General features: G+C 41.1%; 1 protein-coding gene across 1 annotated transcript; it reads right to left on the bottom strand.

The window, feature by feature from the left end:
• LOC138086556 (zinc finger protein 474) lies at nucleotides 1–27,741 on the bottom strand. Its single transcript, XM_068981391.1, has 3 exons — nucleotides 26,710–27,741; nucleotides 2,806–2,986; nucleotides 1–152 (listed from the first exon to the last, which is right to left on the bottom strand). The coding sequence occupies exons 1-3, from the start codon at nucleotides 27,739–27,741 to the stop codon at nucleotides 1–3; spliced, it is 1,365 nt and encodes a 454-aa protein (XP_068837492.1).
• Between the last annotated feature and the right edge of the window lie 9 nt (nucleotides 27,742–27,750).

Raw genomic sequence — 27,750 nt, forward strand, 5'->3', positions numbered from 1 at the left:
TTACTTGGCGACTTTTGGTTTACAGGATCGTTGGTGAACAATCAGTCTGTCTGGCAGGAAGGTACGCCCACAAATATTACAGGGAACCAACTGGCTCTGGGCGCTTGTCCAAGCAGCTTCGTTTAAGGCATCGAGATCATAGAAACCCTTGGCTGAAAAGTTAAAGAAAAACAGAGGGCAAAAAAAAAGAACAAAGAAAGAAAAGAAAAAGAAAATGGGAAAATGGATCAGTTTTCATTCTGGAGAACCATACTCTACTTTTTATGGAAAGTATTTTCAGGAAATACCTGTTGACTGAGGCTTTTAAACAAATTATATTACTTTTGCCAAAAAAAAAAAAAGTGCTGCTCAGTCTTTTAAGGGTTGAGAACTGTTAGCTCTGAATCAGAGGTTTTTCAGTCCTTGAATTTTGAAAAGGGGAAGACATTGTTTTATGTGTTGTGATATGCATTCTTCACTAATTATTAACATCTTTGTTTACGCATTATTATCTTGCAAATATAACTTTTGGCTTTCTTTCAGTTGACTCCATAAGCTTTCAAAAGAAAAAGAACATGTCTCTATCTTCCTCTTCTGTAATCTTTCAGAAGGTTTTTCGAGGCCACAACTGACAGTGAGAGTGAATTTAAGACAAATTATATCCTAAAAATTTATCATCTCTTTATGGCCATAAAGTCAGAGATTCTTTAAGTAATTAAAGTGAAGAATGCAAACAGAATAGTTAAGCTGACAAAAAGAAGTGTCCTTAAGAAAGCAACAAAGACAGCTGAGAGATGTAAAATCTCCATTGACAGAGCATAGGAAAAAGGGCATATGGGTTTATTTTAGAGAAACAGTGTGGGATTTAACTTTAATAAAACTTATTTAAATAGAATGGCTTTGGTACACTAAATTGACTATGTCTTAGAATTTCCCCAAAAAAGCACCCCCTCAAATGTAGCCAGGCACTCAAAAATATATCACATAGCTTTAAAAAAATTAATTTCACAGCATATATTTTTTTCATTAAAGCCCAGGCAGTTCTCATATGATTTTTGTATCTAGTGAAAAATGTAGCCAATGTTAGATTCTTTAACAAGTCTACTAATGTTCTTTTTCTTTTTATCCTCCATGGGAAATTAAACTCTAGCACAATAGGACCATCTAGTATTTCTCCCTTGGATAAAGGAAGTGTCACTATATATGCAGGATATGAATGTATATTTTGAGTGCTTTAAACCAGTTAAAAAAAGAATGGTACTGACTTTCTCCTTACTCATGAGTTTTAATATGGGCTCAAAAATTCCCAAGTATTCATGGAGAGTTGAAGATGAGTCATTACATTTCTAAAAGTTTTAGTGCCTTTACTTTGGAGTGGGAATTCTCTTCACCCAGAGAGGAAGGGCACCCTCAGAAAGAACAGTTACATGGAGCCAAGAGGAAAATTGCAGAAAGTGCAATTATAGGACCTGGCTTTTCCATCTGTAGCCAATCAAGAGATTGGTGAACCACCCAGGGCTTTCAAACCAGTAGTTTCTCTTCTCTCCTATAATTGTGATAACTCTGCTCAAGCAGAGAAAGTGATAGAGATCAGGAGTGAAGGAAACAGATTTTTTATCAGTTGAGAAATGATGGGAAGCGAGTCTCAAAGAGGTAAGCAATCTCTTTGTGGGCAAATGCTCTAATTTCAATAGATAGATATTTTCATCTCGAGCTCTTTTCCGAGCATGCAGAGTTCTCCTTTTGGCAAGGACTTTGAGTAGTTGAGTTCTGGTGGCCTAGAACTTTATCATGACAATCTAGATTCCACTCTGGGAGCTATTAGAAAACTCTCTTTGGGTCACATGTCTAACAAGAGTGCTCTGAGATAATTGGTACTAAATGGCTTCCAAGGTACCTTCTGGATATGTAAATCTATGCTTCTCTTACATAAAGAGAATCAATTAACTGAATGATACTTCTGTTAAAACCAAGAATGGTTTTCCTTTGAGAGGAATCATGGGATCAACTGATAAAATGACTATGGTAGGCGATGACTAAGTCTGAGCTGGCATGGCAAATTCTCTGAACTACTTCATTCTCACCCTGAATAATTAAGTATAGGGCTCTGTAATGAGGCCCCACACAACAGTTTATGAAGTTCAGGTTTCATATGGCCTTTGCAGTGCTTTACAAAGTATTCACTGCAAAATTTAAAAAATCTGGACATTTCATATAGAAGTCAAGATTTCCAATTTCTTTTGTATTATTGAAAGATACATCACAGTGAAGTTAAGGCTAAGTTTCTTAAAGATAACACCAGCTGGATTTGGGTAGCAGCCGTCTCCTTTGGAGAGAAGCAGTGCTCTCAGTTCCCCATGATTCCCACCTTCCCCTTTTCCACACATGGACACATGTGCTCAATTGTGGAATCTGACCAGTGGACCTTGTAAGCATTTCACTTTGGAACCCCTGATCTTTGAGCACTAAAACACATTCATATTTGAAAGCATGTTTCTAGATGTCCCCAAAGGTTAAGCTTCACATTTTTACAGTATTGTGTTTGATAATATATGAATATAACTTTTGGGAAATATAGCAATTTTTAGTGAGTCCCTTTCCTTGCACAGTTTGCCAGGATATAGCTTCTTTGTGTCTCAGCATCTGAAAACAACCCTTTGGTCAGGCATTTTGGAACTGTTTTTTCTATTGGCCACTGTTTTGTGGCCAAGACAGTAAATGTTGCTGATGTCAGTTGCTTGAGCAAGTAATAAAAGAATACCTCTGCTCTTTTAAGTTTAGAGAGAAAAGTCTTCCCTTATACAATCAAGTCTTTTAAAAACTTACCAGTAATGGTCCTGACTTCTGGTTTCTTTGGTTCTGGTCTCCTTAGCTCTTTAGGCAACAAGTTGTTTTCATTGTGCCATTTTTTCAGACATTGTGGCTCATGAATGGCAATCGATTTTGTTCCATATTCACGACCACAGATATAGCAAACAACTGTTGGTGGACGTCTTATCATTGTTGGCTGCAAGTAATACAAAATGCCTGTTAGCAGGTTTTGAAATTATACCTTTACATTATACTACATTTAAATTAGCTAGAAAAATCAATAAATTTTTAAAAATCTAAAAATTTTGGTGAGATTAACCTTTTTAGCAGTTGAGATAAAAATATACTGTCTGAGTGATTGAGGTGGGGGTGAAGATGTTGCTTTGGGAGGAGAATAGGAAATGAAGAACTAGCTAGAATTTTACATATTGGTATTTTATAAAAGGTATTTTCTCATTTAATAAATACTGATTGATTGTCTTCTGACTATTCTCCATGCTGGGAGAACACAAAGATAAATCAGGTATGAATTGTCTTCTCAGTACATCAATATGCCTGAGAAATAAAGTAATAAATGTCCTTACAGGCACAGAGAGACTTTTTAACAGACACTGTTGTAGCCTCTCTCTCATTCCTTCATGTAAAATGCTTCTGCTGCACCTGTGATTCTCTGTCTTTTTTGATCTGGCATAGACTTCACCTAGAGACAGGACAACTAATCAATTACAGATGGGAGTTGGTGGATAAAGACCCAGCTTGCCCACTTAGGCTGTTTCCTCCAGAAGTCCCCAGTGGGATTGCACCACAGTTACTCATTAACACACTTCCTTCTCTTCCCTGTTTCTTCTTTCACTACTTGACTTTGTTTCTGGAAGAGCCAAATCTAAGGAAGATTTACGTATGTAACCCAATAGGGAGTTTCTGCTTCTGTCTAGGATATAGAACATTACAAGAAACACTTCTCCCACCTCAACAATGAAAACAAATCAGAAATTTTTGAGCTACTGGATACTCGAAATTGCAAGGTAAACTAATGAACCAAAAAACACTGCCTCAGTTTAAGGGTGGATCAGCAGAAACAAAACAAAACCTCCCACACTCCAACTTTACAGGAATTAGAAACAACAGTCGTCTGCCACAGAAATAAGGGCAGGACAGCTATATGAACTCTTCTGATGTGCAGCATCCAGGTACCATCTATATTAACTTTCCCACCCACTGGGTCTTACACCTAGCAATGGGGTGACAGTCCAACACCAGAGAGAGGCAGGAGCATTGAGAGAAACCCTCACCAATTCAGGAACATAGGGCTGCCTAACTGTGATGGTAAAGCTAGAGAATTAGGCCATGTACTAACCCTAGATAAAAGCATACTATACAGATATATCACAAAAGACATATACGTGACACATATGTGTGTGTATTTTTGTACATATATATGACAAAATTGCTTTGGACCATGGCCTCTTTAAAGAAAAATAATAAAAGAATATGGAATTTAAATTCTCTTTTGTATAAAGTCAGAGTAAACAAGAACACAAATTATAGGGACTAAAATTGGAAATAGATTGTCATAGAATTCTTAGATATTTTTCTTAATTTTTTAAACATAGAATGTAATGTGCTAAAGATGCATGTTTTAGTGTCTATGCAACTGCTGCTACTGCTAAGTCGCTTTAGTCGTGTCCGACTCTGTGCGACCCCATAGACGGCAGCCCACCAGGCTCCCCCGTCCCTGGGATTCTCCAGGCAAGAACACTGGAGTGGGTCGCCATTTCCTTCTCCAGTGCATGAAAGTGAAAAGTGAAAGTGAACTCGCTCAGTCGTGTCCGACTCTTTGCGACCCCATGGACTGCAGCCTACCAGGCTCCTCCACCCATGGGATTTAATAACCGCTAAAGTACAAAATCATGCTAAGAGGCATAAGTAAAAAAATCAATGAGAAGAGAGAATTTTTTTTTTAAGAATTGATGGGTTAACCATGACCCAAACAAAGATAAGAAGAGAGGAAGAGAAGATCTAAAAATAAAAAAAAAAAGAAGGAAAGAAAAATGGCAGGAAGAACAAACATGATTAAAACTCCAAAGTGGTAGATTTTATTCTCTCTCTATATATATGCATACACACATACATATATCAATAACTGGGGTAAATATAAATGGATCAAAGAACATAGGTAAAAGGCATGAGTTGACCGACGAGATAAAACACAGCAACACTCGATTATATGTTGTTTATGAGAAACATATTTTATAAACATAAAGACACAAACAGATTACAAGTAAAAGGAAGGGAATTTTTTTCATATAAACACTAAGCCAATGAAAATAGTATGACTATATTATTAAAATGTATTAAACTCAGAGTTGGGAAATGTTGGAGATCTTCTTCCAGTTGTGAAGATCAGGAAAAGCTTTAAGGAGGTAGCATTTGAAGAATGAGCAAAATTTAGATCATAAGGACTGGGAAGGGGCTTCCCTAGTGGTACACTATATAGGGGTCTGCCTACCAAAGCAAAGGATACAGGTTTGAACTCTGGTCCAGGAAGATTCCACATGCTGTGAAGCAGCGAGGCTCACATGCCACAAGTACTGAGTCTGTGCTCTGGAGCCCATGAGCTGCAACTACTGAGCGCTTATGCTGCAACAGTGGAGCCTGCGTGCCGAAAGCCTATGCTCCACAGCAAGAAAAGGGTTGACAACAAGAACCCTGTACACTGCAGCAGAGAGTAGCCGCAGCTCGCCACAACTAGAGAAAGCCTGGGCAGCAACAAGGAGCCAGTGCAACCAAAAATAAATAAATAAAAGTTGAAAAGACTGGAAAGGATGGAGAAAACTTTTGGATGCTGAGTAAAGACAGCATGAGCAAAGCTCCATGGACAGGAATCTGGAGGTGATTACAGAGAATTGTGAATAATTCAGTTTGCCTGATCCTCAGTCTAGCACTGAGAACTAGAACCAAACAAGTAGGCTGCAGCCATGCTGTGAACAACTTTGAATGCCATGCGAAGATCTGGATTTCGTTTTGTAAGTGATAGGAAGCAGAGAGGCAGGGAAATAGCCTGTAACTTCAATTCAGGAAAGTTTGCGTGGCTGTAAAGTGTCTAAGAGAATGAACAGGGCAGCATATCTATGAGAGCTTGAGCATTCATTGCTCTGTGAAGTGAAAGTTGCTCAGTCATGTCTGACTCTTTGTGACCCCATGGAATACTCCATGGAATTCTCCAGGCCAGAATACTGGCGTGGGTAGCCTGTTTGCTTCTTCAGGGGATCTCCCCAACCCAGGGATTGAACCCAGGTCTCCCGCATTGCAGGTGGATTCTTTACCAACTGATCCACCAGGGAAGCCCAAGTAAATCATGGGTCCAAGAAAACACCAATGTTTTAGTCTAGATGACAGGCAAGATGGTGATGTCAGTTACAGAAAGGGAGAAATTGGAGAAGACAGGTTGGGGAAGGAGAGAAAAGAGATTCTGTCTTGGAACTGTTGAGTTTGACATATTAGTGGAATTTAAACATGAATAAGCCCAGCCAAAATAAGAAACAGAAGCCTATACTTCGGGATTAGTGGGATTCAGAGCTTTTTGCACAGAGAAGAGGTTTAAAACCATAAAAATTCCAGAAGAGGAATATGTAGAGAGTAAGTAGAGAAAAATTCCTGGGAGAATATCTACAATAAGGAGATTGAGCAGGGGAAATTGAAGCCTAAAGAGATAAAGGTTCAAGTTCAAAGTTAAAGAAACAGGGCTTGGAGACAAAAGACTCCATTCACAATTCTGGAAACACTTCTGGTTCCAGAAAGTTGGTATCATTGAATCTGTCAAGTGCTCCAGGAGGTAATAGGTAGTTGAGGAAGGCAGTTAAATGTGGTGGCCAGTAGGTTATGAGCCAGTGACTTTTGATAATTTAGTTCCAATGGGGTGATAAAGAATAAAAACTAAACTGTTAGGAGTTAAAGATTAGGTCAAGAAGAAAAGCACATGTTCAAAAGGTTTGCAGAAAAGATATTTGAGAAAGAAGTAGAGTTAAAGATCAGCTTTGTCGTTGTTGCTGTTGTTAGGATAGGAGTATTTGGAGAGGAGAGCAAGAAACTGTGGTCCTAACAGAAAAGAGATAATCAACAGAAAAAGCCTCTGAAGAGGTAGGAGGAGATGGGATCAAGGGTGTGGAGATGGGAAAGGGAAAAAGGAAGAAAAATAAAATAGATGGATTTAGAGAAAGGTTATTGTAGAGAAGGGAGGCACTGGTGGAGCTAATATAAAATGAATGTAGTCTTCTAAGTATGAGGCAAAGTAATCTTCAGAGATTCCAATCCTGGGAAATAGGATAGTGAAAAATACTGGGAATTAAGCACTGTGGGAAATGTTATAGTGACTCAGTTAGGGAAGAATACTCACTGAATAATGGAAAAGGCCCAGTTACGTTGAGTTGCAAGAAATTTCGGTGAAATTAAATGACTTTTTCCAATCTTTCTCAAGAAGCCCTGGGTGGCATGAAAGCAGAACCAAATTAAGTTGGTGGTGTGGTCTCCACTGGGGAAATAAAATACGGTAAAGTGTGTGCGTGTTTTAGAATCAGCTTGCTTTTAACAAGACTGTTGGGGGTTACACCTGCAGTGGAAAAAGCGAAGGGCAAGGTCAGCATCAGAAGGAAACACATTTATATTTCTGAACGCCCAAGCAGAAATGACAGATTTGAGATGAGTAAATCTACAGTGAACACAGACCAAGCGAAATGGACAGTGGAGTTACTTCCTGGATGATCCGAGTCTTTAAGAAAGCACATTTTTGAGGAAAAATATTTTTATTTTATCTTTCTATACTGACCTATGTGAATATACTATGTTCATCAAAATAATAAAATAGTTCTTTATCTTTCCCTCTTATTGGCCATGTAGCAAAGCCTAACACTTGAAAAGTGACTTTAAAAATATTTGGGGAATTCAAGACCTAAGAGAAAGAACAAAGCAGAAAAAACAGCCAAAACTTCCTTACTATTTGTATATATTTACTTGAAAGACAAATGCAGGTTTTTTAACTTTCAAAATGAGAGTTATTCTTTTGACTTTGAGAATAATGAATTTATTAAAATTACATATGTAAAGTATGAACCTTAACCGAGCATGTAAGCAAAATAAATGGTATGGGTCATAAATGAAGACATGCATGTCACATTGTCATAAGATTTCTTTTGGGAGGAAAAATTAAAAGAAAACAGGCAGACACAGAGGCTAGAAGACATGCACAAAATAACTTACAGGGATGTGGGAGAAAATTAATACCATAACAAGGCTAAGATGTCCTGTATTGTATTTTCCAAAGCCTGCCCCATGCTCTATATTTGCGGTTGAACTGCAGTTGAACTTGCAACATACTCCATATTCTTAAGTTTCGAGCACTTTACTCTTAAAGCCATGCTCCAGGGAAGTGCAAGCAACCCAGACACACAGCTGAAGAGAAAAATCCATCCCCATGGGTCTGAATGGAGATAAGAGAACCTCTTACTGTTCATTAATTTCACAACTGTCAGTCTGAAATTTCAGAGAAAGCTGAAAAATCAGCTTGTGGTTACTGCCACTGCCCTATTTGCCAAGGTTTTACTCTTCAACCTCTTTATGTTTTCAGACGGAAGTCGATGTGTGGGGGATTGAGAAGAGAGGAAGAGGAGACCAAATTACAGGCGGAAAGAGTAGAGGCCCGTTCTTGGCTAGTGTGCTACTGTGACTGGCATAGCTGAGCGAGGCAAGGGTGTGGGAAGGTGTGCCCAGGGGGCTTGTATACATGGGTACTGCCAGGGCCAGCCAACTCTAGGAAGTGTAATGAAAGGGGGAGTGTGGCAAAGAGGAAGCCAAGCTGTCTAAATTTTCTGCAGAGCAAAGGCTTAGATTAACAGTTTTCCTGTCAATATCTCAGATCGTATTTTGGGGATAAGGCATGATTTTTTAAAAAGTTAATCTCTGAATCGATCTGATCAGTGAATCTGATATGAACTCTTTTAGGGGGGGCAACTACTGATAAATGCCCCTACACAGCAAGTTTATTAGGGCTCTTTGCATTTTGTTCTTCTTGTTTCAGTGTCCTGGGAAAGTCTATTTAGGTTGGATGTAGCCAGAGGCAATTGAACACTTCAGGGGAAGTTTTCATATGTGTATATTTCTTTCAACTAACTTTCATATGTTTTTAATCATTTTGCTGGCCACTATTGGAATTATTATTCTATTTTCCATGCAGCATTTTTTTTTCTCTTTAGTTAATGTCTTTTCTCTGTCGGGAATGCCTCATGTTCCATCTTTTAAGCCAAGACTATGCAATGCAAAGGGAAGTGGACATTTAACAGCTTTCCTCCTGATCAGTGTAGATGACCTGTCATCCATCCATTTGTTTTTAGTTTGCAATATCACCGTTGAGTCAAAAGGGAAAGAATAAGGATCTAGAAGAGAGTGGTTTCGTGGATAACCTTGAGAGGTGTTGATAGAAAAGGAATGGACATAGTTCCAGAAAACCTAGACTAGAATACCTATTTCAAATCATTTCAAATAGTTTTCAATGACCTCCCTAAGTGTTCAGGCAGAAAGAAAACCACAGTGAACCACACAACTAAATAGCTAATAGAGCTTATAAAAGGACACATAATAACTGGTCAGAAGGAAAAAATGGTCCTAACATTAAATAGTATTGCATGAACCTTAATGAAAGAAATATTAAAAACTGAAGTGGAAGTTATTATTGAGGCTTTCCAGGTGGCACAGTGGTAAAGAATCCATCTGCCAATGCAGGAGATGCAAGCGATGCTGGTTTGATCCCTGGGTTGGGAAGACCCCTTGGGGTAGGAAATGGCAACCCACTCTAGTGTTCTCGCCTGGGAAATTCCATGGACAGAGGAGCCTGGCGGGCTACAGTCCAGGGGGTTGCAAAGAGTTGGACATGACTGAGCACACAGCACACACACAAATGTATTACTAGCAGTTTTACAGAGGATCAGAAACACTCTACACTTGGTCATTTCTTATATTAATCACACAATAAATACTAAGTAGTAATAAGTGAAATTACAGTTGTGTGGTGTTATTTACAGGAAAGTTTGGAGAACGTTCTCCAGTGATGTAACTTTGGGGAGATTTATTGTGAAATATCAATTAGTAACATATATGGAGCCATTAGCCCCTTTGAAAATCTAGTGGTAGAATGGCCCTCTCCCCAGAAATTGTACATGCATGGAGAACCATGGATATGACTTAGAATGACAGGTGGACTCCCTAAAGCTCATCCATGACTCCCATGAAGGGAACTGTCGGGCCTTTAGTCAGAGCCAAACTTTTCCTTTCAAATAGATGCTCCTTTGTGCAAGGCATCATTTGGCACCATTTAAATGCCTCAAAAGTACTGAGTGGAAGCCTGCAAGAACTTGTGAAATATATCACCTCTGGCTTTAGGAAGATCTTAAGTTCTGCTTTGTGTAAAACAGTCCCTAATGTACCTGTTGTCTTGACTAATATTAACAGTGTCCTCTTTTTACTCTCTGAAATGTCCCTGTTTGGTCAATAAACTACACAGACACTTTTGAAAAACATCAATTCATAAAATATAAGCAATCAAGAGATGAAACCAAAACAGCAAAAATAAACTTAGAAATATTGAAACTGTGAAACCATGTGGAGAAATATGAATTTATAAGACTGGCAGTGAATCCATTTAAACACAGAACTAAGGTAAAATGACTATAGAAATTATGGTTAGAAAATAGAATAGAAAAGCAACATGTCTTGACAAAAATACCTTACAAAAATTGATGAGGGAGGGAGAGGTGAAAGGATGCTAATGATACTAAATTCTCTGACTTTCATGGCAAACAGTCAATTAAATCAGTGTAACATTAAAATATGGAGTGAAAACTGAAAACAAATTCTTTAATAATTTATCTTTGTTTTTTAATGTTGGTGGGTCCTTTAAAAACTAACACTCTTTTAGTGAAGAAATATTTTTCTGAAGTTCAGCAATGAACTTCAGCCAAATGAAGTTTCATTTGGCTCTTATTGTTGAATTCAAGTAAAATTAAATATATTATCTTCATCAATAATAACTTTGATTTAAGATGATCTCACTTCAATGAAAATATGCATGTCAATATGTTATTTACATAGAGAGATGTCTGGAATGATATTCACTAAGGTCAACCTAAACTGTGGGTAATTTTTATGCTAATTTTATACTTTTATAACAGCTTGAATTTTTATAATGAACTTGTGTCATTTTTATAATAATAATAAAATAATAAAAAATATCAACTTCAGAGTCAAAACTTAGGCAGAGATTAGGTAATAAAATCAGTTCTAAAAGGAAAAATCAAGTGGAGTCCAAATTACTTTCTGAAATGACTGATGAGGATGATATTTAAGGTGTTGTATATAATACAGTTTAGTAATAAAACCAATTAGTAATTGACATTAAAATTAACATTAGGAATGAATACAGCTTTGCATAGAATAAAATCAATATACAATGCAAAATGAAAATATTGACTATCTTAAATTACATTATTCCAATAATGCATCTTATTTTGTCAATCATTTATAGTTGAATATATTAGTTAAATGCTTGCATGATGCAACTTAACTGAAATCCTAGAATTCAGTTGCAAAGGCCTGGAGAAATAATCTGAACACAAGATTTAGCACAAGTCTGTTTCTACCATAACATAAGACAGCTCTTCCTGATAGTTTTATTGTATTCAGACTTGTTTCCCTGGCTTGCTTGCATTCACCAAAAAATGAATTCACAAATAACTGGATGAGACTTGTAGGGTATGAGCCATCTTGCGTTGAAAAGTGGCAGCCAAAAAGTTGGTTTGGGGGATGCATGGGCTGAACCATTCCTTGGGGCCTATGTTGCTGGCTGTGGCTGGACTGAGAAATCATTGTCTAACATTCAGCCTCCCAAATGCTTCCCCACCCTGTGCCTCTAAAAGGTCACAGGTATAATTATCTACCTGCTACCAGGGAACAAAGGAGGCCTCCCACATTTGCACATTGGAAGGCTGCAGTTAGCTGGATTTATTTGCTGTCATTGAAGTTTCAGTGGTTTTGGAGAGGCTATTTTAGTGGGGCTGGGGCAAAGCAGCCATATCAAAATGTAAAAGATGTCTTTATTACCAAATATGTATGTAAATAAAATGCCTGGCTCTTTCCCCCAAGTGACACGTTTCACACATTACTTAGAAACAAATACTACTGCAAGTTTAATGGTCCTTTTTCCCCCTTTTAGATTGCATGATAACATCCCTGTAAGAACACAGCCTCATGCCCTGTGTTCATTTGTGGACACTGATTAACCTGAGTCAAAAAGAGATCAGGGAAACTAGAAGTGTGGGAATGTCCTGAAAAGGAAACAGTCCTTGTGCCCCGAACCACCACTTTGAGTCAAATAGGAAAAAGTGCCCCACCTTAAGACACTCTCGAACCATCTTAGTTGTGATCATTAATCTGTAATGAGGCAAATCACTAGATATAATATTTTAAAGTGGTGACCATGGGAAAGCACACACAGGACAATCCTTGCCCTCCTGTCTCAGGACATGGCCTAGAATCGGCCCTGTCTGTTGGTGTGTACTTTGTATCTCTGATGGAGTGTGACTGGTCATGAGCACCGTATGGTCACTTCTGCACACATCTGGGTTGAATCATAGACATTTCAACTTCATGAAAGCCAATAAAGCAATTGTTCTAAATATTGATATTGAAGTTGCACTGTGAGCTGAAAGAAACCAGAGACCTCTGCTGGAAACACGGAGGAGACTCAGTCAGCGGATGAGACTGCCACTAGCTGGAAATGCACTGGGAGGAAAGGGCTGCAACTCAGGAGGGGGTTCAAGTGTAGCCCAGAAGCTGCTGTTCAGGAAGAACACTGATTACAGGCCAGGAGCCAGGCACTGTGCTAGGGACAGAATCAGAACTAGCCCTAACAGTGGGAATTATTGCACTTAAATTCACCACCTTTATTTGGGAAATAATTTTAATGTTTTTCCTAAGCTCTTTGCCTGAGGCAGTAAGTCAGGTTGACAGACCCCTAACTGGGGTGCACAGAGCCCATTCCCCTTGAAATTAGTCAAGAAACAAGGGAATAAAGGGACTTGCTGTGTGGAGCAAGCCTTCTTGACCTCACTGCCCATTGATATGTTTGAACTCACATTGATTAGTTCTGATGATTGTTCTCCAGATGGGAACCTCTCTAGGATCCTGGACTTTTTTGTGGTCCTTAAAAATTTTAGAAGCTTTGGCTCCCAGATATCTGACCCACAAGAAAGGCCTCACTGTTCTGGAGTCTCCCATAGGTGACCCAGATGGTGTTTGGCAGCTGGCGTGAGTTACCCTCAGCCCTGGCATGAAGCCTGTGTGCCTGGTCCCTGGGCTCAACTACTACACAACTCTGTGGGTCATGTCATGGGTCCTTGTGACCAGGCTGTCCTCTTTACAGCATCTCACCCAGGCTACCATAGAACTACCTCCTCTCTGCTTCATATTCTGGATTTCAGACTGTAAACTGATGGACTCAGCACAATTTCAGCCAGTGGACATTTATGTTTTATTTGACTGGCATGATGCTCTTAGAAGTTTCAAATGTGACTATCCTTAGGTGGGACTTACTCTCATGGATACTGTACTCTCCACCACTCCTTATGGCCCTGCATGCAGCTGCCAAACCCCGAAAGCATATGAACCTGTGACTGAGCAGCCTACTTTTCCCACTCTCTCTTCAACTTTGTTGCTGTTCACTCACTCAGTCGTGTCCAGCTCTTTGTGACCCCATGGACTGCAGCACGCCAGGCTTCCCTGTCGTTCACCATCTCCACAGTGTGCTCAAACTCATGTCCATTGAGTCGGTGATGCCATCCAACCATCTCAGCCTCTGTCGCCCCATTCTCCTCCTGCCTTCAGTCTTTCCCAGCACCAGAGTCTTTTCCAGTGAGTCGGCTCTTTGCATCAGGTGGCCAAAGTATTGGAGCTTCAGCTTCAGCATCAGTCCTTTCAGTGAATATTCAGGGTGCCCCACTTATCTCAACACAAGGTATTTGCCTTATATTTAATTTCTAAGAAATGAGCTAAACTTAGTTAATTTGCATGAATGTGCCAGTGGCTAGACATGGGTTGCTCCTTGTCTAGAAGATCTTTGCATTTTAGCTGGGATTTCCTATGGAATCAGTGCTTTGAGTCAAAGGAATGAACCTGTGGCTCTGGAATTTAAAAAGTAGGGCAGGCACTTTAGAAAACAAGTAGGCAGCAATATATTAGTGATTGTCACACTGAAGTGTCCCTGCTCTCTTTGATTATAAGCATGTAGGCAATTTGAACAGAACTTGACAGGAGGCTAGAAACCTATCCTTAGGCAAAAGAAGCCCCTCTATGAAGGGAGGAGAGTCCAAGAGCACAAGAGCAGCCAGTAACTGTGCACAACCCTCAAGTCATTTGCTTGATGGAGGATTTTTTGCTTCCCTCAGTTCTAGCTGGAACCCAGGTTGTCTAAAGCAGGGACCACCCTGCCAAGGCCTGAGGGAATCGTTCTGTGACTGTGCAGGTTTGAATGAGTGTCATTCCATTCACAGTGTTCCTCTTTCTGCTTGACAAAATGAACATAAAGAATTTGGGCCATAGCTTCTGTTTTCGATTTTCCACACTCCTTATCCCTTCTATTAGGCCAAATAATTGAAATGTTTGTGGTGAGCGCACAAGACGTATCATAGCATGCAGTAAGGTCAGATGGGGAAATAAGAGGGAGAGTTTTTCTTTCCTACACTTGAGGAAAAAAGAGCAAAACCTCTTAGAAATTCTTATGTAAGACATGGGGAACAAAAGTACGGCGACCAAGGTGGGATGAGGGGTTGGGATGGACTGGGAGACTGAGACGGGCATATATGCACTACTATGTATAAAATAGCTAACTGAGGACAGATTGCACAGCACAGGGACCTCTGCTCAACGTTCTGTGGTGACCTAAGGGGAAGGAAACCCAAGGAAGAGGGGATGTATGTATGCATATAGCTGACGCGCTTTGCTGTACAGCAGAAATTGACATGATATTGTAAAGCAGCTATGCTTGCTTGAGGGCTCAGTTGCTCAGTAGTGTCTGACTCTCTGTGGCCCCATGCACGGGAGCCCGCCAAGCTCCTCTGTCCATGGGATTCTCCAGTCAAGAATACTAGAGTGTGTTATCACACCCCACTCCAGGGGATTGTCCCATTCCATGGATAGAATCTGCAACTCTTGTGTCTCCTGCATTGGCAGGTGGATTCTTTACCACTAGTGCCACTGAGAAAGCAACCATACTCCAATATAAAATAGAAAAAAATCCTTGTGTATATTCCAATAATGAAAATGTCCAACCAAGAGGCAGCTAAATCTGTATGCAGGTCAGGAAGCAATAGTCAGAACTGGACATGGAACAACAGACTGGTTCCAAATAGGAAAAGGAGTACGTCAAGGCTGTATATTGTCACCCTGCTCTCTCGTACTCTTGCCTGGAAAATGCCATGGATGGAGGAGCCTGGTGGGCTGCAGTCCATGGGTCGCTGGGAGTCAGACACAACTGAGTGACTTCAATTTCACTTTTCACTTTTCACTTTCATGTACAGGAGAAGGAAATGGCAACCCATTCCAGTGTTCTTGCCTGCAGAATCCCAGGGATGGGGGAGCCTGGTGGGCTGCCCCGTCTATGGGGTCGCACAGAGTCGGACATGACTGAAGCAGCAGCAGCAGCAGAAGCAGAGTACATCATGAGAAAAGCTGGGCTGGAAGAAGCACAAACTGGAATCAAGATTGCCGGGAGAAATATCAATAACCTCAGATATGCAGGTGACACCACGCTTATGGCAGAAAGTGAAGAACTTAAAGAGCCTCTTGATGAAAGTGAAAGAGGAGAGTGAAAAAGTTGGCTTGAAGCTCAACATTCAGAAAACTAAGATCATGGCATCCATTCCCATCACTTCATTGCAAATAGATGGGGAAACAGTGGAAACAGTGTCAGACTTTATTTTTCTGGGCTCCAAAGTCACTGCAGATGGTGACTGCAGCCATGAAATTAAACTCCTTGGAAGGAAAGTTATGACCAACCTAGAGAGCATATTAAAAAGCAGAGACATTACTTTGTCAACAAAGGTACATCTAGTCAAGGCTATGGTTTTTCCAGTAGTCATGTATAGATGTGAGAGTTGGACTATAAACAATGCTGAGCCCCGAAGATTTGATGCTTTTGAACTGTGGTGTTGAAGAAGACTCTTGAGAGTCCACTGGACTGCAAGGAGATCCAACCAGTCCATCCTAAAGGAGATCAGTCCTGGGTGTTCATTGGAAGGACTGATGTTGAAGCTGAGATTCCAATACTTTTGCCACCTGATGCGAAGAGCTGACTCATTTGAAAAGACCCTGATGCTGGGAAAGATTGAGGGCAGGAGGAGAAGGGGATGACAGAGGATGAGATGGTTGGATGGCATCACTGACTCAATGGACATGGGTTTGGGTGGAGTCTGCGAGTTGGTGATGGACAGGGAGGCCTGGTGTGCTATGGTTTATGGGGTCACGAAGAGTCAGACATGATTGAGTGACTGAACTGAACTGAACTGAATCTCTTGCTGTGAGGAACTGAGGTAGGGAGAAATCATCTGTCCACAGATATGTGATTCTGAGGTAGGGAGAAATCATCTGTCCACAGATATGTGATTCCGAGGCAGGGAGAAATCATCTGTCCACAGATATGTGATTTCACTGTGCATTTGTCATCTGATTCCAGGTCTGTTTGATTTCAGCAGTTTCTAGAAACATGAGGGGGAAGGTCATCTGTGGTTGGCTGAATATCATGCTCTGCCTTATGGGTTCACAGAGTCAGCCATTGCATGGGATTTCAGAGAAATCCACAAAATTCCTACACTTCTGCTCTCTGGACTACCTCAAAAACTCATTCCTTTGGATTAATCTGCTTTCTCCCCAGATCCTCTTTCAAAATGCAAATAGACCTATGAGAGTTTTCTATGAAGAATTTTATCATATTTCCCCAACCCCCTTCCAACAATATCAAGGGATGGGGGTTGTGAAGGGTAGAAGGGGATGCTGAAAGTGATGAAAAGGAAAGGAGATCCAGGTGACCCAAAGCTGTTCCCAAAGTCAGAACTTTGCCTGCGGCCATTTAAAACAATTTGAAGCAAACTGACTGAGCTTGAAAGTGTATAAACAAGTTTCCATTCCCCCAGGCATGTCCTACATATGCAGAAAAAGTATCAATAGCATTTTAATATATAGGAGCAACTGTGTAGTTCAGTCTCAAACCTCAACAATTGCAGTTTGATTGTCTCAAAACCACTGGTATTTCACGTTTACTTCTAGTGTTTTCAAACAATTCTACCCAAATGTCACATCTGGAAGGATCGTTGTTTGAAATTAAATTGTTTTTGGAAATCACTGGATGCCACGTAAAGGAATTTTCCAATCCAGCCTGTCTATTGGCCAACTATTAAAGAGTCTGCTACATGTGATCTGGGGATTTGTTTTGCTCCTTTCAACAATAAGAAAGACTTGGCCATTCATTTGGAAATGCTGTTAACATTAGAGGATTTTCATGTACCTGATTTTTAAAAACAAACTATTGGTATTTTGAATATATGCTTGGCATTTTAGTTATTTACTTCCTAGTCCTGAGATAACAAAGGCTGAAAAATAGAAGTCAAAGAATGAAATCCAAATGAAAGCTTCTGTTTATGAAAGGAATACAGTTTCTTAGCTAAAGTTTTTCCCTTTTCTTTTTTCTTTTCACATTTGAGGTAAGTTTTTTTTTTTTTTCTTCCTGATCCCGTGGAAAGCTATTGGCTGGAAAGTGAGGTGTTTTTGGTATGGATTCAACCTCTTGGCAAATTCTGGTAAGAACAACTTTCCCTGAAGAAAATGGGTGTGGCCCTGGCGTGTGGTTCTCATGCTCTTCAGTTTGGCTCCAGGCCTGACCTTCATATTCAGATAGCTTCCGGGTCACAGGTAAAATGAAGCAATGGGGGAAGACAGGAAAAACCTAATAACTGGGGCAGGCACTCAGTTTTTCCAGCTTCTAGAGAGAAAAAAAGGACAGCAAGGGGCACTATCTGACCTGGAACATGGGAGCAGGGCCTGCTTTGTCTACAGCTTGTATACTCGAGGGCCCCCAGCCCTGGGAAAGGCCCAGGAAAGAAGTTTTTCAATGAAAAGAAGAAAGATATCATCTTGGATATAAGACAGAAAGGATTCTATCCTTTAGAAACAATTTAGTTACTTGTTTGTTGTCTTCTCCTTTCTTATCAGAGTTTTTGATTCCAATCTTTCCCTTTCCTCTCTCTCTCTCTCTTCCCTCAACCTCTGATTTCCTGAAGCTTTAGTTTGGGACAAGTGATCTCTCTCTGTTTTTACCTTCTTTGCTTAAACAAACGTAGATGTGAAAGCTGCTTAGGGACTTTTAATGACAGTATCATGGCATCAGAGCTGATCCTTGGAGTAGGATTATTGGAAAATCATTGAGACCCTTCTTCAATTTGCAAGACCTCTTTTTCCCTATAGGGCTTGCCTGGTAGCTTAGCGGTAAAGAATCTGCCTGCCAGTGCAAGAGACACAGGTTTGATACCTAGGTCGGGAAGATGCCCTGGAGAAGGAGATGGCAACCCACTCCAGTAACTCTTGCCTGGGAAATCCCATGGACAGAAGAGCGTGGCAGGCTATAGTCCATGAGGTCACAAAAGGGTCAGACATGACTTAGTGACTAAACAATAAAGCTTCTCTGCCTATAAGACCCTCAGAGAGGTAAATCTGTGAAAGAGGCAATGGAATGTAAGAAGGATATGAGTTACATAATAAAAAGGGAAAGTAAAAGAATTAGCCTTATGTCAAATTCTGTCAATGATCTTGCTCTTCATAAAGTTGCACTTGTCCTCACAGCTAGCAGTGAGGGCCTGTTCATAGGACAATTGCCTCCATTTCAATGGAACTTTTTCAAGGTTGTGTCACACTGCTTTTGGTGGAGTTCTAGGAATTTGGGGAGATATTTTAATTGTTGACCTTGGAATGTGGATTTCTAAGAACTATGTATGTTCAGTCATTACATAAAGGTTTCCTAAGCATTTATCACTAGAAAATGTGGATGTGTGTGTTTGGGACTGGAAGAAGGGAGATGAGGGTAACATGGAGAGGAGGCTCAGGAAGGCGCATGAAATCGTTTAAACTAGATAAATTCCTTGAGAGTGCAGCGTATTGTAGTTCTGTTCATTTTAGGCTTGAAATAATATTTGAACTTGTAATATGTATCCTCTCCTTTCACAGAGGTTACAATCAGTATTTTTCTTTTCAGAGGAGCAGAAAGACACATACTGGAGCAGAAAGGCAGGACCATCTATTGTTGCTTTCATCTTTGGGCTCTGAGAGAGGTAGCTATATCTATTATGGTCTCTCTCTCTATGGATATATGATATATAATTATAATTTGAGCTTACTTTTAGAAATGAATATGTTTGGCAGAAACCAAAACAATTCTATAAAGCAATTATCCTTCAATTAAAAAATAAATAAAATAAAAAATAAAATAAAATTTTAAAAATGAATATGTTAAGAGTATAATTTGTATAGGTGAGTATTGTTTTCAAATTTCTATGTCAGGAAGCTATATATCAATTTCATTGATGATGCTGTTGCTCTAAAATGTGTAACTCTCACTCTCAACACATATTTCACACACGCTATATACACACGAGTCCTTTGGTTTGGCTTTGAGAGCCACCAGTGCAGAAGTGAATGGTCTTGTTACCTTAAAGTTGCGCTTAGTTCACCTGAGAGCCGTGGGATCCTAGAATGCTGCCCTGATATGCAGGCATGGTTGGCACCAAGAAAAGATGAAGAAATGGCATGTGGAGCTGGATATTAGTGGCCCAGCTGGCAGCATCATCAAGGGGTGGTTTGTGAGGTTGAGCCTAGTTTTCATGACATCAGCACTGATGAGTCTGAGTAGGTGAACTAGGGCCACTGAAGATGAATATATGAGTAGGAACCACCAGAAGGATCACACTGAACTTTTTCCTGCCGCTTCCAAAGAGTTCCAAGTCATTCTTGTGTTTAGGAACCAGAGGCAAATGGTTCTAGGAGCCTTAGTCTTGATTTCAGAAACTTAGTTTAACTGAAGGTATGAACAGACAAAGGACTAAGAAAACCCCTAAGATTCACTTTTCTCTCTCTCGTTACACATCTCTCCTCCTCATCTGATAGTCCTGATAAGCCTACCTGGTATTTCACTGAGAAAATATAAGCTAACATACTGTAGCTTTGCCTTCACTTGCATTCAACCTGCTCCTGAAATAGAGAAACATCCCCTGGTACTAAACACCTCCACTTCACAGGACAGAACCCCAGCCCTGGTTCCTGTTTCTCCTTCAGGTTTCACATTTGCTTTTATCACCTCTCCTGCTTTTTTTCAACCTTCCTCTCTCTACTGGCTCCTGATCCAAAATAATCAAATACAGTCTACAAGCTCCCATCTTTTAAGGGAGCCTCTCTTAACCGAAAGTCTCTATTTCTAGCCTGCCTATTATTTCTCTCCCGATCTCTAAGCCAAATTTCTCAAAACACATCCAATATCACCCATACACTCTGCAGCCCCCATCATGACTGAATGTGTTCTCTCCAAGTTTGTCAAACTAAATCCACATGGCCAAATCAAATAGATTTTCTGGCATTCACCTTGCTCCATCCTTCATCCTACCTCTGTGCATTGCGTACTATTCCCCACACCCTTATTCTCCACATTTTCTCCTATCAACAGTGCTCAGGGCACCAAACTCTCAAGTCATTTATCCAGCATTTCCAGTCAGTCATTCTCCAACTCCTTCTTCTCTAACATCTAAATACTGTAATGCTTCAGGGTCAGTCCTGGGTTGATTTTTCAAGTCCTACACTCATTCTGATGACTTTAAATATATATTAACAATGCACAAATATATATCCCAGCCCACTTCCTCTTTTGAGATTCAAACATATATTCAGCCTGACTCATCTAGTTAGATGTCTCACAAGCATTTTTTTTTTTTTGCCAGTCTCATAGAAATTTTATTTTTTATTTGGGAAGAAAATAATAAAGTCTTATAGTTACAAATGACCATAACAAAGAATGATTTTCAATGAATGATAGAGATATAGTATAAATAGATCTCTATCTCCTTGCACTGTCTTAAGATATTATCGTGGCTCAAATCTTCCTCTATCAATGTCTGTTAGTTGTGTGTTTAATAACTTAAGACATATACATTCATCACAAATAAAACTGTCTTTCTACCCCTCACTGGTTACACATTATGCTCTGTGCTTACCCAGTCCCGCCCACTGTAGAACTTTCACCATTCTTTCAGACCTACTTAAAGTATCTCACAAGTGTTGTGAACTCAGTCATGTCCAGAATGGAAAAATTGGTCTTCATCACAACAGCCTATCTGTTTCTCAAGGTTTTCGCATCTTAGAAAGTGAAACAACTGGTACAGTTGCTCAATTTAGAAATCTGGGAGTCATCCTCAACCCTCTTCCTTACTCCTCCACATCCCAACTATTACCAGGTTCTGCCCACTGTCCCTTTTTTCCTATCTCTGATACCAACACCCTAGGCTAGGCTTTCATCCACTTTCACCCGGATTCCTGCAACAGCCGAATAGGGTGTCCCTGTGTCCACTGGGCAGCTGTGCTGTTTCCACAGCTTTATCATGTGTGCCTGCCCCTTCCTTCATTTGACTCTACTCGTGGATTTTTCAGTTCCATTTTAAGATCTTTCTTACCTCAAGGCCTTCGCACAGAATGTCTCCTCCTCCTGCACTTCCCTTCCCCTGACATCCTCTTGGCTAATGTTTTCACGCCTTCCATGTCTCAGCTGAAATGTCACTTCCTCCCAGAGGTTTTCTCTAACCAAGAACCTGAATGTCCACCTCCCACCATTATACATGGTCACATTACAACTTGAAATTTTATATTTATTTTTATTTAAATTTCATATCATTTCCTCCATAGGGCTAAAAACTCCATGAGATCAAGAACTGTGTCTTTTTAATGATTCTACATTTAGTACTTAGTCCAAAGTAAGTAAGTGAAGTCACTCAGTCATGCCCAGTTCTTTGCGACCCCATGGACTGTAGCCAGGCTCCTCTGTCCATGGAATTTTCCAGGCAAGAGTACTAGAGTGGGTTGCCATTTCCTTCTCCAGGGGATCTTCCTGACCCAGGGATCAAACCCAGGTCTCTCACATTGCAGGCAGGTGCTTTACCATCTGAGCCACCATGGAAGCTCAAGAATGCCTAACAAGAATGATCTGTTGAATGAACTAACTTTTGTCCTCTTAACCCTGCTTAACAAACACTCAGCCTGGCACCATAGCCCTACCCTTTTGGTATGACACGTATGCTTCTCTCTTTGAAGTGAAGTGAAGTCGCTCAGTCGTATCCGACTGTTTGCGACCCCATAGACTGCAGCCTGCCAGGCTCCTCTGTCCATGGGATCTTCTAGGCAATAGTACTGGAGTGGATTGCCATTTCCTTCTCCAGGGGATCTTCCCAACCCAGGGCTCGAACCTGGGTCCTCCCGCATTGTAGACAGACGCTTTACCGTCTGAGCCACCTTGGGTCTCTGGAGTTAGACACACCTGGCTCTGACACCCTCTGTGTGACTCTAGGTTAGGTGCTTAACCTCAGTTTTTCTACCTGGAAAGCAGGGAGATATATCTGTCTTATAGTAATATTATGAAGATTAAAATGAGGACATGGACATAAATCCCTGGCCATAGATGCATTCAGTACATGTCATCTCCCTGTATCGCAGGCCTCCTAATTAGCTCCAAACACTTTTTACCTGGGTTGGGAAGTTGGCACCCACTCCAGTGTTCTTGCCTGGAAAATTCCATGGACAGAGGAACCTGGCGGGCTACAGTCCATGGGGTCACCAAGAGTTGGACACTACTGAGCGACTAAGCACACAGCACAAGCACTTTTTACCTCACACACACACACACACACACACACACACACACACCCCTTAACAGTGTTCCACGACGTGAACCCATCCACTCTGCCCTTCTGAGTCTTTCTGAGTCTCTGATTGTCACTTTCTAACTAAGAGGTTTGCCTTTGGAGAATGAGATACTTAGCAATGGAACAGCACTGATGATATTAAACCAAAGACATAACAGTAGTCCTAAATAAATGGAATTTGTATTATAAGGGCACATTCTCAAATATATTTGGTGGTAACACAAAGAGAAAGGCAGTAAATAATATTTTTGAGTGTAGAAGGCATTACTCTAAAAGAAAACACCAGATGGCAGCAGCAGATGCTAGAGATGTGTCTGATGGGATTGTAGCTCAGCCCTCTAGGATGCTAAGGACAGCTTAAAACTACATTCAGAGACACAAACCTTTGTTAAAAAAAGAAAAAGACAGATTTCCCTGAAGAAAAAGAATGCCTATTTTATAACATAGTATCAGATTTTTAGAAACAGTGTTTCACATGTTATCATCAAAATACTAAGAAAATAACCCCAAGCGTTATGTAACTAATAAAAGGTAGTTAAACAAAGCCTTCATTCTGGTTTGTAGTTATAGTTAATTAACTGTCAATCTGTGTTTCAGTTAGCCAGAAAAGCCTTAAGTCAAAGACTGAAATACTATCAGCTTATGGAAAAGGGCAAACTTTTCCCCAAATATTAAAGACAAATATTATAATGTGTTCACTCATATTAAAATAGGGGTCAATAGTGACCTCCATTCTTGCACTTCCAGCACCACTTAGGACACTCCTTGCTAAAATAGAAATCAAAGGATCACATTAAGCTCCAAATTACACTTTAAACTGATAATCTCTAGTTTCCCACATTATGCATCTAATTTCATCTGCAAGTAACATGACTTTTAAAATCTTGCTAAACTGGATATTGCTTGCTCAGGCTTTCCTTCTTCTAGAGGGAAAAGGGGGAGTGCGATGCTGCTCTGATACCATATAACATCAGAGCAAACCCTTTTAAATAAAAATCTGCTTTGTGGATGTCATTCCTCTTTCATACTGCATGGTGTCTTTCACAATGTCACTGTGAAATCAGAGAGAGTGAATTCAGTCTTAGATTTTGGATGACAAGCAATGGGACAAGTTCAAACCCATTCCGTGGTGAGAGGCAAAGCAGAGCTGGCACAGAATGCACATTGATGACTTGGGTTGGGGGGTTTGTCTTAGGGATCTCGGCGTTTTCTTTGTTTAGATTTGACTGAGGGGTAACAGGAGCGTTTGTCATCAGAGAACCGAGCCAGTCTACGCAGGAGGAACACTCTGAGCGGAGGGTAACTCACTCTGCCAGCGAAACAGTCATTGTTGCCCAACTGCAGGGAACTATTTCCAAGTTCTGTGGTCATAATTCTGAAAATGTTTTTCTTACCTGAGTTCACTATGAGATCGAGCCCCCTGAAAACACTGGGCAAGATCGCTGATTCTAACATGAATTCAGATCAAGGATTCTAGGGGGAAATTGTTCTAATTGGCATAAGGAAAAAGGAAGCAAACATCTGAACTGAAAAAACCACGCGTGTGTCTCACAGTCAGCCAAAAGTCGGCCGCCACAGGCAGATGAAATTCTGAAATCCAATAATGCACAGGGCGTTTTCTTTATGGAAATGAACGATTCACTGCACTATCTAAATCTTACATAATACAAAGAAAAGAAAAACAGCAATAACAGAGTCCAATAACAACCACAACAGAAAACTACGTTCCCCAGGAGAGGCTTTCTGCTAAAAGCGCAACGCAGTGGCAAAAGTCTTTTCAGGGGAAGGAATAAAGGCTGTTGGTTCAAGAGGTCTTATTCCTCTTGGAAGCCTAGGAGTTTTCTCCATTTTAATGAACCCTAGCTTGCTCCAGATCTGGCAGCTGAAGGGACCCTAGGTTGGATGACCTTACTATGCCCTCCACTAAAGCCTGTGTGGTCCCCAAACAGGCCAAGGCACATCTGACGGTGGTGGGTGCCAGTTTCTCACTGACATGTGCCTTTTCAGGTTAGGAGCAGAGTTGGCTGTGCTCTGACATAGCTGTCGTGTCCTCCTGATGCCCTTGTTTTGACGGACTCCCTCTGATCTAAACGTGAAAGTCACTGACAGCCATCACTGGCCTCCTGTCCTGATAGTCTCCTCTCCAGATGACTCAGTGAGTCAGGAGGTGTCCTCCTGTGGAGCTGGGGGCCCAGGCCAGCCTCTTTTAGCAGTTGTGACTGAGTGAGAACATGCTATGCTCAGCCTGCTGGCTCCACTCTGGGGAGCACAGAGTCTGTGTTACAACAACAAGCATGAGCATTCTGACCACACTCGTCCCTGTCTCAAGTTATGTAATGAGGACATTTAAAGAAAATGCATACAATCAGGAAACAGTGCTGAATGTCAGAACACTAACCGGAGCTCTTGATTTGTGGCTCTAAGACATGGATTCTTTTGCTCGCTGAATCCAGACCCCACACGTTTTGGAAGAAAAGCAACAGCCAAAAGATGAGAAAAACAGTTCATGTTTATGAGACCAGCCTGAAGTCCATGCCACACTTACGAGTTTGGGTTTTCATTCGGCAAAGAAACTAGCTATTCTTTCTTCAAGTTCATCGGAAAATATGCCCATTAGTCTGACTCTTCGGCTTTAGGATCATTGTTTTGGAATCTTCTAAGCCAGCAAGTGAAAGATCATTTCACTTTAAACATGGAAGTTTGGAAAAAGTACCCGACATTTGCCCAAGTAATACAATAAAAAAATAAAAAAGTAATGAAGAACAACTGGATTAAAAATAAAGGATGTCTTCCCACCCCCCAATCAGTCTGGTTTAACTGTTTACAATAGCTTGGGTTACCTTAGTTTCCTGAAAATAGTTCACTTAAAGAACCCCTACAGGTGGGGCCTTTCAAGCAGCAAGTCATAGAGAAAAGACCTTGACTGCCTCCTATTTCTCATGATTTGATGTTCTGTAAAGTGTGACACATGGCAGGACAGCCACTTCCCTCGCTTCATGGCAGAATGGAGCACATGGACCTCACCTTATCTTGCAGGTAGCCATCCTCAAAAGCAACCTTCCCCAATCCTGGTTGATGATGAAATTTCAGGTCAAGACCCAGTGACACTTCACTATATAGGCTGGGGACCCCTAGGGTCATGCTTATTTACAACTGCCCAAATCAGGGATCACAGCCTGGTGTCTGACCCAAACATGGGGTCCAGAGAAGCAGCAGGAACTGAGTATTTCCCAGATCCATGAACACACCTAGTTGACTCTTGGTCTGCGTGGGAGTTACTTCCCTATAGACTATAGCCATGTAAGCATTAAAAGAAAGCATGTTGCACTGTAGAGCATGTTCAGTTCTACAAGTGCTCCGGTGTTTAATTACTGCTAAAGTCATCTGGGGTTTTTGACACAGATTCTATTTTAGAACGATAAACTCACCATCACCCAGTGTTGCCAAAAGTGAATTCCTAAGGTAGACTACTAAAATAAACCAGTAATAAATATTGGCAGTTGGAATGGGAATGATATCTCTGTAATGTAGACACAGCATTACTGACTCATTTTCAAATGCCAGTCTCTCCCAAGGATTATTGGTATGAGGGATTCAGAGAAGAAAGAAATCCATCTCTCTTTTAGGCAGCAGAATCAAAGAGGACCAGGGACCCACTGGGCAAGGATGTTTTTATATCTGCTGTGCCAATGAAGGTATAGCCCCGGAGTCCAATAGGGGGTCAACTTAGGTTTCACTGAGGCAGAAATGGGCACTGAAGGAAAACCACCCTAGGGGATGAGGGAGCTGATTCCGGGGGCATTTTGCTCTCATTCCCCTGGAGGTAGAATGTACCCCCAGGCCTACCCGATGCATATCATGTGGCACAAATTACCTTATCAGTCACAGGGGGTGCTGCCGGGTTCCTCTGAGACTTGGAATTAGTGGACTCTTTCAGGCCACCTCTACTTCCTAATGTCAGATTCTGAGCTTTTGGCCCACTAGGTTGACCTTTACAACTTCTCTGGTGTACTGGAAGGCGGTCGGGGGCAAAGGTCTGACTACAGTTTGGGCAGGACACGAGCTGGCCTTGACGTGGCCTTGTGTGGTCGGGCTGTCCAGTGAGAAGGGGCTGAGGCTTCTGTGGGAGTGGCTGGCGGAACTCCCTGGGGAGTCGGTCATTTTCTACTTTCCACTTTTCCAGGCATTTGGGCTCATGGATAGGAAGGGACAGGGTACCAAATTCCCTCCCACAGATGTAGCAGATGACAGTCCTCGGTCGGGTTGTGATGCCACTGGAAGCTTTCTTGAGACCAGCAAGATCATCAGATCTGTCCAGGCTTGGTGCCCTGGGCCCCTCAACCTTCTGCTTGCAGCTTCTCTGATGAACAAGAAGCCGGTCTGGCAAGAATGTGCGGCTGCAGGACTCACATGGCAGCAGCTGAGCCTGGGAACTCTGGAAGGCTGCCTCATTCACTGCCTGAAGACTGTAGGACACACTTCCATTGAGAGGAGGTGGTTTGGAAGGTTCTGGCCTCCTCAGGTGCTTGGGCAACTTGCTGTTTTCAACACGCCACTTCTCCAGGCACTGGGGTTCATGAATGCCAAGGGATTGGGACCCAAATTCTCGGCCACAGATATAGCACACCCGGAACCTGGGTCTGTGGGATGGGATCACGGGGGGCCTGGGCTGGCTTTCAGACATAATCCTCCTACTGGACTGCTTTGAGAGAATTACAGTTCCAGGTCTGTTTTTCCGAGGGTTTGTCTTTACTTTTTCACCCTGACTGTCACGTTCTATTTCTGGCAAGAAGCTAGAATGGGACTCACCAAATAGAACAGCTTGGTTTATAAGAAAGGTGGGCTCTTTGGAATGGTGGAAAGACTGTTGCAATGTGGAAACCCTTTTCTCCTCTTCTCTTTCCATTAACAAAGA

Source organism: Capricornis sumatraensis, chromosome 9 (genome assembly GCF_032405125.1).
Source record: "Capricornis sumatraensis isolate serow.1 chromosome 9, serow.2, whole genome shotgun sequence".
NCBI lineage: Eukaryota > Metazoa > Chordata > Mammalia > Artiodactyla > Bovidae > Capricornis > Capricornis sumatraensis.

Bases quoted from the DNA above. Each gene is read 5' to 3' on its own strand.
- LOC138086556 (XM_068981391.1), bottom strand. From the start codon at position 27,741: ATGGAAAGAGAAGAGGAGAAAAGGGTTTCCACATTGCAACAGTCTTTC. The intron at 2,987-26,709 runs GTAATTTGTGCC...TATTACTTGCAG, and splicing joins CACCCCCTGTGACTGATAAG to CCAACAATGATAAGACGTCC. The intron at 153-2,805 runs GTAAGTTTTTAA...TTAACTTTTCAG, and splicing joins AGAAGTCAGGACCATTACTG to CCAAGGGTTTCTATGATCTC.